General features: G+C 40.1%; 1 protein-coding gene across 1 annotated transcript in view; it reads left to right on the forward strand.

The window, feature by feature from the left end:
• unc5ca (unc-5 netrin receptor Ca) overlaps window positions 1–18850 on the forward strand; it is a 195982-nt gene that overhangs the window by 98678 nt on the left and 78454 nt on the right. The window contains 1 exon segment of the mRNA XM_080035209.1: window positions 40–276. Coding sequence (XP_079891335.1) covers window positions 40–276 — 237 coding nt within the window.

Consider the following 18850-nt stretch of genomic DNA (forward strand, 5'->3'; position numbering starts at 1 on the left):
CAATTAAACATTTTCTCTTTTTTTCTCTCTCCCTTCCAGTGAGAGACGATGACGATTTCCTGAGTCTGAGCGAACTCCCTGAGACCTTCCCCTCTGACCCCCCGGAGCCCTTACCTCACTTCCTGTTTGAACCTGAGGAAGGCTACATCGTCAAGAACAAACCCGTCAATCTCTACTGCAAAGCCACGCCTGCCACGCAGATCTACTTCAAGTGCAACAGTGAGTGGGTCCATCAGAAGGACCACACTGTGGAAGAGAGGGTGGATGAGAACTCAGGTGAGTGAAGTCTGGGACAACGCAAACATACCGTATATACACGGATCTGACCAGAGATTTAGAGAGCACGTCATACACTGTGAAGGAATTGGTGAAGACGTTAGATGGAGGCAGCGATTCTGAAGAATGTTTGTTGAAACAATCCCTGCTTTGTCAAAATCAGTGAACCTATTTGTACTGTGTGTGTGTTGAAAATAAATCCAGTGCTGATGCACAGCCTAGACTCTGTAAGCGGGCATGTAAACAAAGGGTGTGTACATGCAGTAGGGACAGGTAGCAGATCATGTCACCAATTTTGACTAAAAAGGTTTTGACAACAAGCCTTCTCCAGAATCGCTTACCCCACCTTTAAATGAAAGCTACCAGGCAGGGAATGTATTATGTGCAGGGCCTCATATTACACACTTTTTGTTTGTTTAAGTCGGGACATTTCTGACAGAAGGCTCAGGTTCTGAAGGAAGCCTGTGACATGTTACATGCTGTTGCAAGTTCACTTGGCACACAGGAGAACTTTATTTTTTTATCAAGGTTGTGTGGCAAACAGTTTTCCCAGGTTGTCTCATCTCTCACTGCAGAATTACCATCATCAAACAGGTTCAGCCTATTATTCACTTGTTTAGTTATTTCTGCAAGGGGCTGGGTCGCATGTCAGACATGTGTACGTAAGCAGCTGTGCCACTACTGAAGCTGTAAGCACAATGTTCACAGGGAAGTTTAATAGGATCCACCGTGATGTACTGGATGGCAGCCAAAGTTCCTACACTTGCCACTTGATAACACATGGTGTTTCTCTACTGGCCAGGTAATGATGAATCATGATGCTTTGCTTTGGCAGCGAGACAAAGACGTACACAACCTGGTTTCTTAAGACTTAAGGTTTGACATGAGCCTCAGCTTATGGGTCTCTCCGCTTCCTTCTTAATGAGCCTCAGTCCCCAGAGCGAGTAATTAAACACAGGCTAAAAAAAACAGTTTGAAAACTCCTGATATACGTATAGTACCTGCTGAGTGAAATACACCAAGAGATCAACAGTAGCACAAATGAGTTTGCTGGTGGTTTACGTAATTGCGGGTTAAGGTACGTTTGCAAAGTGCGCCGTACATATTTCATGAGCTCACTCTTTTTTTTATATAAATGTATATTGCGTTTGGAATCGTGAGGAAGCAGAACTTTGGGTTTCTGTCTAAACTCGAGTTGACAGATTGACTTGCCCACTGAATATTATTTCCCCCTTGTATTACAAAGCAGACCCTGGAGCCAAACATTGTGCTGTGTGTGTACGTGCGCATGTGTGTTCTTTGGCGTCCTATAGTTGCTTAGTGGATTTGCTACAATGCTAAACCAGAGACGGAGGCAGAAGTAACTGAGCGGTGTGATGTTTCCCCCAGATTCAGCTGTCACACACACAGTCAAGGAAAGGGGGAGAATGAAATGGAACAAAAACTGCCAGAGGTAAACATGAGAGACCTGAAACAACAGGTACATCTGTGTATAGAAACACACAGAGAGAAGGCATACCGTGGTAAAGAATAGTTTTAATAGAAACAATGAAAAAAATAAAGTTGTAGCCTCAGTTTCATACCACAATACAGTACACTGTCTGTATTTAAAACCATTGTTCGTTGTCTCCAGCTTTGTTTCTTTTGATCAGTTGTATCCTTTTTTTCATCTCTCCCCCTGGTTTCCCCTAGTCCCACGTCTTTCTGAATATTTAATCACTGCCCTTTCTTGTATTGTTTTTTTTCCGGCTTTGCATTTTCTCTCTTTTCTCTTGCTCTGTGTTTGTTTTCATTGATGTCCTTCTGTGTGTCTCTCTGAGGAGCTTTTGTATCTTTTATCTAGAATGATGGGAAGGTGACATGGTATCATCTCTTTTGTTCGTTGCTCTCTGTCTTCCCTACCACAATTTGTACAATGTGTCTTTCTTTCACAGCCCAATTATGGCTGTAATTGAAATGCGAGAAAAGGTAATGTGCCACGGTAGCTTGTTCAAATATGAAAGTAACCCAATTATTTTACCTTGCCATGATCGGAGTGTACATGTCCTGCATGTGTATCCATAAGCCTGGTTTCAACTGACCAGGGCGGCTTAGTTCGAGTCAGCTCGGCTACACTAGATCTTGCTTGCCTTTCCACTGCCGACACAACCCTTTTGGTAGGGCGGGGTTTATGCTGGACTGTGATAGCCCTGGTTAGAATATGGGTCAGAAGAATTCAATGAAGAGGAAAGACACTACACAATAAACAAAGAGCTGCGCACCAACATTTTCTCAAACCTCAAGACTCTTCAATCTTCACTCTTGCCAAGGTGTTTAATGCAGCAACGATTATGTCGGCAAATTAACAGACTGCTGTGTGTATAGATATTGCTATATCACAGTAATTCCATGGACATGGCAACTGTGAAAATACTGTATGCTGTTTTTATTGTAATTTGCTGTGATTTATTTACTGTAAATTACTGTGAAAATATGTACAGGAAATTACTGTGAAAGTAATGCAAATAGGTAGCCAGTAATTAACTGTACATTTACAGTGTTTTTTTTTACAGTGTAGCTCCACCCTTTTGGAACCCTTTGAGACAGATTGGTACCCCAACGGAATAGTCCCGCAAATAGGTGCGACTCAGCTCGCTTAATTAATTAAAGCGGGCTGAGCTGCACCGAACCGAGCCTCCCTGCTCTGTGGAAACCAGGCTATTGTTGTCATCCTTCTTCTTTTAATTATCTCTTTTTACTTTTCCATTCCAATCTCTGTGTTAATAACTGATCCCTCATATATCCCCATCAGCCATTCATTTGTTATTAAAACAATATTCTGTTCAATTAACGCCCCCTGGATTTAGTGTGTGTTTGAAATCTCTTTAAACGATCAGGATCACCCAGTGAGTCATATAACTTAAATTGTATTTTGTACTTTGAACGACATAAAGTCCACTATATCACTGACACTAGCTTTGATGGATGTCTTGCAGCCACATTAACCAATGATTTCTCATGTTGTACAAAAATGTAGTTTTATGAATTGCTTTTAGAGTTATCTTTTTGTGTTGTAATAACCCTCAGGTCTGGACCGCTTAGACTTACGCTTAAATTTATGATTAATTTAAATCGTACGAACCCGAAACAATCGCTTGATCTCTGAAGCACACCCTGATTCATACATATGTAGAAAAAAATGAATGAATTAATAAATAAAAAGCGGAGATGTGGGAGATATGTGGAGGGAGATAGAACTTGAGCCTCTTCCAGGAAATTGTCTCTTTGAGTTTCCTTTCTTTTTTTAATTCATGTTTTTGCACAGAACTTGTTATGAACAACGTTTTCTGCAACGCACTTTTTTAAATATATATATTATACAGTATATATATATATATATATATATATATATATATACAGTATCTCACAAAAGTGAGTACACCCCTCACATTTCTTCAAATATTTCATTATATCTTTCCATGGGACAACACTGAAGAAATGACACTTTGATACAATGTAAAGTAGTCAGTGTACAGCTTGTATTACAGTGTAAATTTACTGTCGCCTCAAAATAACTCGACACACAGCCATTAATGTCTAAACTGCCGGTTACAAAAGTGAGTACACCCCTAAGAAAAAATGTCCAAATTGGGCCCAAAGTGTCAATATTTTGTGTGGCCACCATTATTTTCCAGCACTACCTTAACCCTCATGGGCATGGAGTTCACCAGAGCTTCACAGGTTGCCACTGGAATCCTCTTCCCCTCATTCATGACAACATCACGGAGCTGGTGGATACTGGAGACCTTGCGCTCCTCCATCTCCTGTTTTAAGAAGCCCCAAAGATGCTCAATAGGGTTTAGGTCTGGGGACATGCTTGGCCAGTCCATAACCTTTACCCTCAGCTTCTTTAGCAAGGCAGTAGTCGTCTTGGAGGTGTGTTTGGGGTCGTTATCATGCTGCAATACTGCCCTGCGGCCCAGTTTAAGAAGGTTGAGTGCACGTTTTCAGCGTCATACCAAGAGGTTGGCTTTGGAAAATTGACGTATGAGTGCTGCCAGCATTACTGCAGGGCTTGAAGGGGTGGGGGGTCAACCTGTCAGTGCTCAGACCATACGCCACACACTGCATCATACTGGTCTGCATGGCTGTCGTCCGAGAAGGAAGCCTATTCTAAAGATGATGCAAAATAAAGCCCACAAACAGTTTGCTGAAGACAAACAGACTACGGACATGGATGACTGCAACCATGTCCTGTGGTCTGATGAGACCAAGATACATTTATTTGGTTCAGATGGTGTTAAGAGTGTGGAGCGGCAACCAGGTGAGGAGTACAAAGAAAAGTGTGTATTGCCTATAGTCAAGCATGGTGGTTGGAGTGTCATGGTCTGGGGCTGCATGAGTGCTGCCAGTACTGGGGATCTACAGTTCATTGAATTCTAACATGTACTGTGACATACTGAAGCAGAGCATGATCCCCTCCCTTCATAAACTGGGCCGCAGGGCAGTATTGCAGCATGATAACGACCCCAAACACACCTCCAAGACGACCACTGCCTTGCTAAAGAAGCTGAGGGTAAAGGTTATGGACTGGCCAAGCATGTCTCCAGACCTAAACCCTATTGAGCATCTTTGGGGCTTCTTAAAACAGGAGATGGAGGAGCGCAAGGTCTCCAGTATCCACCAGCTCCGTGATGTTGTCATGAATGAGGGGAAGAGGGTTCCAGTGGCAACCTGTGAAGCTCTGGTGAACTACATGCCCATGAGGGTTAAGGTAGTGCTGGAAAATAATGGTGGCCACACAAAATATTGACACTTTGGGCCCAATTTGGACATTTTAACTCAGGGGTGTACTCACTTTTGTAACCGGCAGTTTAGACATTAATGGCTGTGTGTCGAGTTATTTTGAGGGGACAGTAAATTTACACTGTTATATAAGCTGTACACACGCTACTTTACATTGTATCAAAGTGTCATTTATTCAGTGTTGTCCCATGAAAAGATATAATGAAATATTTGAAGAAATGTGAGGGGTGTACTCACTTTTGTGAGATACTGTATATATATATATATATATATATATATATACAGTATATATATATATATATATATATATATATATATATATATATATATATATATATATATATATATATATATATACAGTATATACATTTTTTTTCCAAGCTTAAATGAAACAGTGATATCCTAATGAGACCATCATGCCTTCTAGCTCTTACACAAAACATTTAGGTCACCTATGAAGAAAAGGCACGGAGATATAGCGGAATTATGAATGAATGATATTATTTAGAGATGAAAGATAGATGGATAGATGAATAGATAGATATATGTTGTGAATACCATTAGCTGCTGTAGGTCTGTTCCTGCTGTACAGTGTGCTCTGTTTATCTGTGTGGAAACCTAAACACTCTAAGCTGTTTTCCCCTCTTTGTTTCCTGCTGTTTCAGAGACACAGCTAGAAGCTATGGGCCCCCATACCGCTTTTATTATCTCTCTCTTCTCGCTCCCCCTCTATCCCATCGTCTCTCTTCTTTTTTAATCTCTCTCTTTCTTTCCTTCCCTTCCTTTCTGCTCCATGCTGTTTTGTGCTCCACTCTAATTTCCACTGACTGAAATAGGAGAAAACAGAGGCAGATAATACCTTAGCTTGAGAAAGCCGGGGAGCGGAGTAAGGGATGATGGAAAGATGCTGATGGAGAGGGCTGTAAAGGCCAACAGATGTCAGGGAGTCACACTGAGTAGAAAGATGATATGAATCCTACTGTTCTCTGCCTGTATTGCTCTCTCTCTCTTTATCGCTATTTCTTCTTCCCCCCATTTTGTTTTTTTCATCATGTTTTGCAGTAAAATGACAGTCAGCTTAGGGGCTATAAAATGTCTTTTTTATAATGTTTGTAATCAGGATAAAAGTATACTAAAGTAAAAATGTAGATGCAAAAGTCAGAACATCGATGAAACAAGGCTGGAAGTTGTTTGGTGTGGCCTTACTCCAAAATGCATTCATAAGTCTGTTCTTGTCTAACAGAATGATGGAAATGCAGTTTTCTTCCTGTCCTATGGCTTAAAAGGACAGCAGAACAAAAACAATTGCAAGAGTTATGAGCTATTAGATCAGGGGTGGCCAACCCGCGGCTCGCGAGCCGCATGCGGCTCTTTGCCCAGCTTCGTGCGGCTCTTCAGTTCATATCAAATTATGTGATTATAATTTTTTTTTTTTTTTTTTATATACTTTTTTTTTGTGTGGGCCTATGTGTGTGCATGTTCGCAAACGTTTCATGCGGCTCTTACGTTCGTTTTACATGTTGTCTATTATTTCATTTTTTATTTTATTAATGTGTAGGCCCTATGTGTAGCCTGGCTCCGCCCGCCTACCTACTTCCGCCCAAATTTCATTTTCCCTTCAGTAGTCAGTCTGGTGGTGGGGCGTATTAGTGAGATTTTTCCGAACAGATTTCTGAGTATCCAATCAGCGAACAGAGGAAGTGGCTGAGAACGATGAGGGTCGAAGTCACGCTCCAGTTTCAGTTGACTGCTGCGTTCCCTTACGCTCGGAACTCGGAAACTTCCGACTTGTTAGTTCCGAGTTCTGACCTGTCTGTGTTTCAGTGCATCTGCTCGGGAAAGTATGGACGCCTACAACCTTTCTCATCCAAATAACTAAACGTTAGGCTCTAGCAAGTTACCGTTGCCAGGTACCGGTAGATCCATAGACTACAATATGTAGTGAAGTCGGAAATTTCCGAGTTCCCTGAACGCACCGTCAACAGCCGGCTCACGACCAAACGTTATGCGATTGGTTGGATAATCCAGAGTGGCACTGCGCAGATCCAATAGTTTTAAACTTCAACAGACACCCGCCTCCAAGTGAGTGAACGTTTGCCAATTACAGCACTTCCAGACCTTCTGTACAAATGAAATTAAGTACGATGGTCTGGTAGCGCCAGGCTACCCTATGTGTATGCCTGTTCGCAAATGTTTAATTGAGGACGCAACATAACGTTCGCAAACGTTTGGTGCGGACGCAACCTAAAACTGCCCGCTCAGCTTGGAGGGAGGTTTTCCGTGAGTAAACTATTTGTGTCAAGTTCGCTCCGAAACAGAGTGGGAGAGTTCATATTTTTTGTTGAACGTTATACCAAGCCATTCTGCCTTATATGCCAGGTGTCATTTGCGCATTTCAAGGCTTCAAATCTTCGGCGCCACTTCAGCTCTCTCCATGCTAAAAGTAAGTCCCACAAAGCAACATGCATAGTAAGAGAAAAACGCTATTTTAAATTTGTGGACTTGGTTGAACTGAGTTTGTGTGTGAGGCAGTGCACACAATGTTCATTGTTGAAAATGACTGCCCTGTCGTCTTTAGTACTGTAGGAGTCCAGTCCTGTCATTATCACAGGGGCGGCTTTAACGATCTGGGGGCCCGTTTCAAGTCCTAGTGTGGGGCCCCCTGTTTTATTTTTTATTTATTTTTATTAATAAATAATGCTTGTGCATGCATGTGCAAGCTCCCAGCGAAAATAAAAACGCCACCACACCCCTGAAATCTTACTGGCCACCCCAGTGCCCCCCCCCCCCAGTTCAAATGTTATTTTTTATTTTAATTTTATTTTTTTAATTAAATTTTTTTCCTGATATGTATCCTAGTTCAGAGATGATATGTATTTTTTTTTCTTTCTTAACTTTTTTTGATAGGTAGTTGCCACTTTCATCACACAAACACTCCAATCCACTGATATGAGATCAGTTTGCAATTTTCAATTACTAAATTAATGGTAGGACTGTGGCCACTAGAACTGGTCTCTGGTCAGCAAAGGTCTTGAAAACAGCACAAGTGTGCTTGTGACATGCGTGCCACCCATGCATGTGTATTGGCACGTGTCCCAGCAGATTTTTGAAATCTGAATAAAAAAATTAAAGTTTGTAGTTAGCGAGTGTAACATGTTCTTAGCAAGGGCAGACTTTCATAAATAAAGGTTTATTTTTTTAGCAAGATATTTGGTCAAAAGCTAGTGGTCATCCGTCCCTCTGTGCAGTTGTTAGGCATCTGGCTGCTAGCAAGTTATGTTGTCTTGCTAATTTTACTATTCATCTGAGCTGAAATAAATATTGACTTTTTCCCTTTATTATCTTCGCCAGAATGCACCAGAATGCTTAGATTACATGTTAAAAACACAAAAAAATCTTCTGGGGGGAGATGCCCCCAGACCCACCTTCAGGGGTTTAGTTTTCTGACAAACATTACAATGGATACTAACATGATTTGGGCATTTGGGATTATAAATCATCTTTGAATTGGTTGTACAGCATATCACATGCTATTCATTCAGGGGTGCGATGGCCACCCCACTCTAACTCTGTGGCCCACCTTGGCCACCCCCAGTCAAAATTTCCTGGAATCGCCACTGTGTGTACCCGTGTGTACGATGTGGCTCTTTGCAGTAACACAGTAAAAAATGTGGCTCTTTGTCTCTGACTGGTTGGCCACCCCTGTATTAGATGGTAGCGAGGATGAATGAAAGAAGGTTGACTGAGAAAATTAATGTGGAGAAAAAAACAAAAGGACATTGATCTTCAATGTTTTTTTTTCTTCGACACAAAATGAACACTAGCCCTTTTCAATGCCACAATAAAGTATTATTATATCTTCCAACGACAATCATAGGGCAAGTATGAATGGACTTGTTTGTTGTTGTTGTAGACATTTTGACATGATTTGACAAGCAAGGAATGTACAGGTGTAATTAATAACATTAACAATGGCTCCATTTCATTAAGTGTTCCTGCTGGCTCACTAAAAAAGATTAATGGGACAAGTACAGAAACTAGCGATCAATGATTTGTATTTGTTCCCCAAGGTGCTTTTCCTTCAAAGAAAACACAAAATGTCTTCAGTCAAAATGTACGTAATTTAGGGCTGACTCCTTTAAGAATTTCCACTTCAAGTGATTACAAACATATTATTTGCGGTAATTATGATTATTCCATTGCACAATCAAACATCAGATTAATGTCCAAATGGCGAGGGTCTTAAATGTCATCTCATTCAGGGAATACAGATTCATATGTAAGTCCTCAATCATAAAATTGCATTGGGAAATAATGAAAGTAGTAGAGAAGGAAGTTGCTTGGCTGCATTGAGTGCAAGGCCAATAATAGACAGTAATGACAATAAAGTGATACAAGTTTACGAGAAATGTTCAACTCACGGATTGCTAATCTAAGCGTGTTAGCTACATTAGCTCCCACAGTTTTATTCTCCCAACTCTGCTATTTTCCTTTCCCCCACTTCACTAGGTGAAATCTTGTGTTATTGTGTTTCAAACAATTGCAGGGCTTAAGCTGCTTCACTTTAGTGACAAGCTAATACAATGCCATTCAACAAAATGAGCAAACCGACATTTGTATTCACATTCGCTTTCATTCCATACATCCACTATGCCTTCAGGAACAACAGTCTCCCTGCTTGAATATGAGGCATGGTCTGCTGCGATTCAAAATTGAGCATTTTGTATCCAAACAGAAGATCGCAGAAAAATTCCCCCCCTTTAGATTTTTTCAAAGTCTCACCTCTGCTCTGATATGATGTTATGGACATCTAATTTTCTGTACAATGGAGTGTAAGCTTCATAATTTCTCTTAAAGGAGAAGTAAGTGATATGGCCCTTTACCTTCCTGTCAGTGACTGCAGTTAGCAGTCCCCTACCTCGTCTTTACGTCATCACCACATGAACGCGCAGCCGTCTTCGTCAGATTGTGCCGCGATGGAGAGCTGCGAGACATCGTTCACGGGCACAGGGACCCGCCTCTTTATAGGGACTGGGGCGGGATGGACAGCCTCTGGGTTAGAGGGAACAGGCTTGATACCCTAAAATACCCCACTGCCTGTCACAGCATTTACGTCACTGTCTTCATAAGCATTTACGTGCCCTGTCCTCCAGACAGACTGTCAAGATCACGTATCTTATCGTGAAGGGCATTTCCAATGTTTGCTTAAGCGTCGTGCCTTTGACCTCCGTATATCTCCATTAGCCTTGGAGTGTGCTAATGACATATTGTGTACTAGGTTACTTACTTTGTCTCCATTAGCCAAAGTGTGAATGGTTATTAGTCTGCTAGCACTGACCTGCGACTTCGCATCTACACACGTACACACACACACACACACACACACACACACACACACACACACACACACACACACACACACACACACACACACACACACACACACACACACACACACACACACACAGACAAGTACATTATTGGCGCACACAGTATTGGCTTGGGTGATTTGTGACCTCTTTCCCTCCTTTGCTGCCATCTCACTCGTATTGATTTCTTCTCGTCTTTTCCTTCGCCTCCTTTCTCCCTCTCCTAATGTTTCTCTTCTTCTCTCTCTCCCTCTCCACTTGTTCTGGCATCACTCCTGTTCTCCTCTACCTGCATTCCTTTAGCTCTTCCCTCTCTTTTCCCTCCCTTCTCTCATGTCCAATCTCTTTTACTTTTTCTCTATTTCATTATATATCTTTCTCTCCCTCTCCTTTCTGGGATTGTTTATTTTCAATTATTAACAACCAACATGATTTATAAAGGAGGCCAATTAACTTCTGTGCCAGTGACTTCTGATATGCAAGATGGCTGTGTGTGTGTGGATCAAGTTTGTACGCGTATACCACTGTGTTTATGGCTGATTGTGTGTGTTTGTGCTGTGTCTGAGAGTGTGATGGATAATGTTTCATTTGGGCTAAATTGCCTGTGTGTATCTGAAAATGCAGTTCTGTTTGCTTATGCTTATGTCAATGTGTGTGTGTTCGTGTGACTGTTTGTGTGCGTTTGTTTGAAGTAGAGGTTTTTTCTCGTGTCCTGAAATGTCCTGGTCCGCTGCTTCTCTAGAGCTACTGGAGGACACAGATGTGCACGCTCAGTGACATTCACATGTATACACACAAACTGTTTCTCTCTCTCTCACACACACACACACACACACACACACACACACACACACACACACACACACACACACACACACACACACACACACACACACACACACACACACACACACACACACACACACACACACACACACACACACACACACACACACACACACACACACACACAAATATAGAAGGGTTATACAAACATGGACTAGGAAGGGACTGTGATGTTCAATCAATGTCAGACTGGGACTATTTAAGCGAGTGTACACCTATACACACACACGCGCACACACACACACACACACACACACACACACACACACACACACACACACACTCTATATGTTGTGAGTGTTCGACACAGCCCATTGATTCTGTTCTGTCAATGTCCTGGATGATTTCCCTCTGAAGGCGAAGAACTCTGTCAACCCTTTCTTTCTCCCTTCTCATTTTACTCTTTCTGTCTTCATGTTTCACTCTTTTTCAACATAATATTAATGTTATCATTGACGGAGTGCTTTCAGGTAATGTAACACGCCATGTCCTTAGATTCGGAGCACTCGCTGTGAAATGCATTTCGGAATGTCTGACCCAACTGAATCAGCTGTCGAACTGTGTGTTTTAGGTTTTGCATATTTATGACAGCCATTAATATTAAATTGGACCAATATTGTCCTTGCGCGCTATAATCTGTTTGACAAAAATAGCTTACTCACTGTGTATCTTGTCTTAACAGCAGACAGCAGCTGTAGATCTATTCCCTCGCTTGATCCTTTGATGATGCTAGTGGTGTATTGTGATGAGTTATGTCAGTCCAAAATCTCCTGATTGGATGACACTTAAATGAAGATATACTAATTTGACTCTATATATCTGGACTTATCTGCTGTTATTCTAGGTATTGTTTGGACATTTGGAGCCACTAATAAGCAGGTGTCACTGATTGTTACCATACAATCATGGCTGTTAGTTCTTAGCATTAATGTAACTTTTTATGAAGTCAGTGTTTATTTTTGGGAAAATAATCAAAGGGCAAAACCAAGATGGTTCCAACAAAACAGACTGGTTTAAAAAAAATAAAATAAACTAGACCCTGCTGATTATGAGGAGGATCATATAATATGGTATGGTGCATGTATAGAAGCATTTACATATATTATGTGAATTGGCTAATTTATTTTTCAAAGTTTTCTTATACTTTTTATGCATTTTACAAACATATTTAAATTATAATGTATTGTAAAAATGCCCTGCCCATGACATATGTCTCTTTTATCTGTCTAGTTGAAATATAGTTGGGGATTATACCTCATGTCTTTGTCTTTTGTCAGATTATCTCCCTCTGTAGCCCTGATACAATAATAAAAATGGGCTGTGTTGAATATTTTTCTGTATCCTCTGTGTCTTTTCCCCAAAGGCCTGTCTGTTTGACCTGTCACTGATCACGTTTAAACACCACAAAGCTTTTGAATGCCTGTTCCCATGTTCCCTTATCTCTTTGATTTTCTAAACCATTTAGCCTCAAAACGCCCGTCTCTGTTTTCATGTCTGTCCCTGACTCGCTAGCTATTTCTTTTCATCCCTGGTTCATTTGATTCAAATAAATCAAGACTTTACACTTTTGTCCGTGCCATTAGTGTTACGTCCGTTTCCGTGATCTTGTATTTCTGTCAGAGCACAGTCGGGATTAAGAACCAGTATTTGGAAAACAATATATGAGAAAGAGAGTAGACAAGACAGATTTTGTTGCCATTGCAATGTCCGAAGGTTTTGTTAAAGTCCAACAATGACATGCACTGTACATCTTCATTCTTAAAACATCAAATTTAAATCAGATGGTTGAGATTTAAATAGATTTTCTAAGATCTCTAATTTAACACCCCAATTTTTTATATACAGTATTATACAGTATATTTTCAATTAAGAACACACCCAATTAATTATATGAAGAATTTTGTTGACATTGCACGGATTATATATTTGACCCAGTAGTACTGGTGTAAATCAATGTTTTAGAAAACAATGTTTTTCTGCTCTCCTTATCACTTCAGTGGCATGACATGTTCCTGTCTGTAAGCTGCTGATGACACATCACATTAGTATGAGCCCTGACAAATACAGTGATAGCCTTTTGTAAAGATACATTCTCCAGACTTCTTCTGAGTGGCACAATGGGTTGAAAAAAGTGTTTTCTTCTATAATCTGGGATTTAGTTTTGCAGTTTTAGCCGTCAATACCTATTGGGTTTAAGAACAATTTAACTGTAAATGTTTCTTGGTTCAGCAACTCCGCTGAAAGTGGAGGTTTGCAAGCAAAACAAGGCTGTTTTCAGGTTGTACCCAAAACACCCACTTTCTTACAGCGTTTGAACGTAAACATATTGATCAATTAATAAATTATATACACACACATAGATAAAAAATGTTTGTATGGCTGTACTCTGCAACCTTTTCAAGTATTTGTTTGTGCATGGTTCCTTCTTTACTTTAGGTGTCATTTGTCAAATCAAAACAAGTCCAGACCTGACTAAGCACATTCACCCACTTTCATACTTTTACTCCCCAGCTGACAAGTAAACTTTGTTAGAAATTACACTTTAAGAATAGGAGAAACATTTTTTGGATGTGCACAGTTTTCTGATTGATAGAAATGTTTGTGACAGTATCCGCTTGGCTTTATACTACTTTAGTCTTCCATTTCTTCTTTCCCCTCACACTCCCCCAGCTGACAGCATTGGTTCTGTTGATATGAGGTACTGTCACAGAACGCCACATTTCTTATGAGTGACTTCTCATAACAGAATGATGGAAATGTTCTGAGCATTGACAATTCGGCAATGTGTGATCTGGGACTTGTTAAGCGATGATTATTGAGAAGTTGGACAAAACAGGGTGCCAAGTTGAAAAAATAAAAACCCTATGTTTAGGCAAATTTAATAACATGTATGTATCCAACATATACTAAGGTACTGAGCTATGCTTTGACACAACCTCACAGCTTTTGTCCTTTTTATCAAAATGGGCTTTTTACCTTGCCATTCCTTATTTTGTGTCAACACTGTCAGACACCAAAAACACAAATTAATTTTCCCTCAATTTATGCTAGACCCATGAGATGTATAGTGATCACAAATATTCACCAAGACTGACAGAGGCCACAATAAATATTTTCAAAATGTATATGAATATACATTTCTAATATATTTTTTCCTCTATGTTCAGTTGAACTGTGTAATAGAATGTTTACTTTAAAATGAACAGCAATCAAGATGTGTTATACATTTCAAAACACATTCTCATGTTAGATGCCATTCCTCAACAACTATGAAATGTCATTATGCAATATTATCAAAATAATATAAATCTGACAGAGTTGACACATATCTGACGGAGTTGACAAGTACTATATCTGTCAGAGTTGACAAGTATATCTTATGGTTTTGACATATCTGACGGTGGTGACAAAAACCCAGATGTAGTCATTTTAACCATCAATAATCAATAACAGTGATTTTATAACAGCATATTATTGGTTGAGTGTTAATTCAAGATTCACATTACAGTCTTTCAATCAGACTTGCTCTAACAGACTCACACCAAATCGCCTAATTTTTTATGTTTCATCCTGTACTTTTTTAAGCATCATCCATGACTAAAGAGGATTGTGAGAGTTTCCACAAATACAGTATTAGAAAAACGCAACCCTATTTCTATATTTTATATAATTATAATAACTTGAAAACCACCCAAATATGTTGCCTTCACATTGAATGTCAACTCCGTCATTGGCCCGTCACCACTGTCAGACAGGAAATCTGACGGAGTTGTCATCTGACGGTGTTGACATATTTAACGTTTCTTAAACAAAACAAATGGAGTTTATCTAGAACCCATTTGGTTTTTCTGTTGATGATAGGTGCTAGTATGAACTGCTTCAGGAAAATAAAATGATCGAAACATTTCAAGTAACTTCTTCAGAAATTGTATGTCGGTGTTGACGTATCATGGTTGTGATGCATGACTTTCAAGATTTGGAATGTGAAATATTCTAAAACTACAACAATTATCAGAGCCTGTCTGACGCTAATGTACTCTGAAGAGGTATGTGACAAGAGGTCCTTCATAGTGACAGCTGCCCCTTATTTTGCCTGATTTTATTACATTTTAATTGATTGTCTGACGGTGGTGACAAAAAGTGTCCCACCACTTAGAAACCTTATAAAACATGTTGTAGAAAAAAAAGTTTTCATTTAGTGTTGTCGATGAAAAAAGCTCTTTTTAATAATTAAAGTACATTTTTAATAGGTTGTATTGCATATGAATGATTGAACCCTTCTCTGTGGACACACTGTTTTGGACGTTGTGAGATGATAGCAAGTGTCATATAGTTGACATAATAATGATAAAATTTAATTTAAGGGGATAATTGTGCTCCAGACATTCTATTCTTAATCCCTAATAAAATCTACAATTTAAAATATTTTTACTTTTAAATTTAACAGCAGTTAATATTGGAAGACGACCTTTTGTCCCGCTTATCAAGAATCACTGAAGCCTCAGGTAACTTGGCTGCTTTATGCCCAGTAACACTAGTGTTGAGAGCTTTGCACTAGTAAACAAATTATATAAACTGGGACTATTACCTATTTCAGTAGCACAACTCCAGATCCAGAGATATTTGTCCTTATGTTCACATGTTTATTCCAACTTTTTTGTTGATTGTTTGAAATGTCTTCCGTAAAGAAAAAAACAAGGGAATATGGAAGGTGTATGTACTATATAAATGTTTGGTCCCTTGCTAATTTGTAGTTTACTATACTTGAACAAGTTAACATACCATTAGAAACCCGGTTACATCTTTCAATGGCCTAGAAATCAAGTTTCCTCCGCAGATATAAATCAAGCAGCGTTAACCGGTTCTCGTTCGTTTCCGATTATGAAACAGGATATCCCTTTTGAGACGGTGTTCAAGAACATAAGGTCACTTTTTGCTGATCAGGTTTCTGAAAGTGACAGTTGAGGGATTACTTCAGTGCACGCCGACTCTTTTGACTAGGCCTCTCTTCCTTGCCATTTCTGAATCTTCCATCCACACTTAACCCGCAGAGTCCGAAGTATCTTGTAGAAGTGTATCTTTTTAACTTCAGCCTCACTGAGAAACTGAACACACTTTATCATTACAGCAACCATTGATTTCCCCTGCTGTGAAACCAACTGGGCTCTCCCCGATGCTCTCCGTTTCACTCTGTGTATGTCCTGTTCTTGTTTTGTTTTCCATCTTCTTTGTCTGTTTTGTCGTATCCCTGTAACTATCTCTACTCTGTATTGCCTTCTATCTAATGAATATCAACACACATCCTGGTTTGCCCCTTATTCACCCTTTGAAATGCCTTACATGCCCACATGTTGCAGTCCTCCTGCCTTCTGTTTAAAGTATAATGCTTTGACTTTCACTAATTTTCTCAAAAAGTGAACCACCTCACTTCATAAAAGTAGTAATGGTCATAGTGATATGATCATTGAAACCTGTAAACACTGCATTGGGTGCAGAGTTAACATCCAGAGCTAAGCTCAGTATGGATAAGTCATTATACAGTTTACTTGTTTATACACAAACACTGAGGCTAGGGCTAATAATAGGTCTTTAGATTTAGAAACTTAATGGGGCTTCTCTGTAGGCGCTTTTTGGTTAGATGTACTTTCGTTGGAAGCACTTCCAAACAAACACAAATATTAAATAATAATATGAACTTGAATTTCGAGTGCAAGGACGATTTGCGAAACCGGAGGTAGCTTAGAATAAATGTACTAGGGCGAAGTTCTACATTAAGTGCAACACAATGCTTCTGTGAAACTTATTTTTGCACAGCTTTCTTCAGTCCTCTGCGGGGAGAAGGGGATCGTCTTATGCAATGCAAGTCAGCTGCAGTTTTTCAGTCAGGATACCCACAGGTGCAGCCACTGTCCCGCACGTTGCAGTCTTGTTTTCTCAACAATAAATAGATTGGAGCAGGTGAGAGCGTGGACTAATATCAGTAATTTTTCTGGAATGGGCTCCTTTTTTATGATTAGTTTTTTATGATTGAATAAAGTATACATCCAAATGCTGAGTGTTATTTGACTTGTTTAATGATTATTATTGGTCAATTTCCCATCTGAGTATACGATTAAGCTATTGGGCTCATTGGCCAATCATTGAACTGCTTGAGTAATTGAATAATATTGCTCTTCCGACCCTCGGTATAATAAGACATGTAGGCAGTGACATGAAAGCTTTAAATGTGCATACGTACTGTATCACTCCCTTATCCCCTTTGTTTGTCAGCAGAACAAGCTTGCTCTCTACATCAAACTGTGTACCCAAATCCCACAGTCCCATTCATGTACCAACACATATGCTTTCTTTTGATTTTGTTTGAGTCTATTTGCCATGACTAGCTGTCTGGCTCATTTGAAGTATTTCCTTTTAATTGCCTTACTTTCCTTACTACTATGGCAGCGGCATGCTCATTGGCCTCCACCTCCTCCCTGTCCCTTATGTCCTTGCGGTCCTCCAACTGTTTTTTTTTGCTCATTGCAACTGCCTGCCTACTAGTTGTCTCATCTTTTTGTCTTGGGTTGCATGCTGGTTATAATTGCCTCTTTAGCTGCCATTTTCTTAGCCTGTGCACCTGTCTTGCTGTGTCCCTTGCACTTTCATTTTCAAGCTGTAAAGCTATGAAAGTCTCCATTGTTTGCTCGTTTGCTCAAGCGCCGGTATAGCGCCGGTATAGCGCCGGTATATTCACACAGTAGTTTTGTTATACCGTCTCTGCCCTTCGTAGCATCTCACCGCCTCACTAGCTGCCTGTTATCCATTGTTGTTTTCAGCGCTACATTCCGCAAGCTTTTGACTTTTTGACTTTTGCCTTTCGTTTTTTGCCCTCCGTGCCATCAATGCTATTTGAATTGCCGTATCTTCCAAGTTCTTCCTTTTACTTTCCATCTTCACATCCCTTCTTATCCATCTTGGTTTTTTAAACTAAAAAGCCATGTCTCTCTCCGTCTCGCTGCTAGCTTCCGAGAAAGCTTTTGTGACCTTTCTTACTCTTTGCCCTTTCAGGTTTCTCTTTAATTCTCTTGCCAGCCATTAAGGGCCTTTGGTTCCGCCACAATCCGGTTAACTGGATTCCACTTTTTTTGCCTTCCTCTCTGTCCCCTTTGCCTTTTTATACTGGCATGCTTACTATAACTGTCTTTCAATTTTTCCAGTGACAAGAACTCACTGAGAATAGCTTGGTACGTAATAGGCCCAAGTCAGATTTGTTGAGCCCCCATAGAGATTGTTGCTCAGGTCTTTTGTGACACTGCTGAACCTGAAATAAACTGCGGAGTCCTCTTCTCGTTGCATTTTTCCCCATTCTATTCCCCAATCCCCACACACTTTTCCCTCCAAGACCCATTTAATCGCCTTTCCTTTCCGTTTCACATTTCATTGCCCTCTCCCATCTCATAATCTGTCACCCCCTCTCTTGCTCTCGCCGTGCCTCTGCCATGTTTCTCTCCATTACTTCACTACCAGTCTACTCTTTCTCTCATTTTCCTCTCCTCTTGCCTTTTTTAGTTTGTGAGCTTAACCTTTTTTTATTT

The sequence above is a fragment of the Ammodytes marinus genome (genome assembly GCF_949987685.1).
Source record: "Ammodytes marinus genome assembly, chromosome: 2".
Classification (NCBI taxonomy): Eukaryota; Metazoa; Chordata; class Actinopteri; order Uranoscopiformes; family Ammodytidae; genus Ammodytes; species Ammodytes marinus.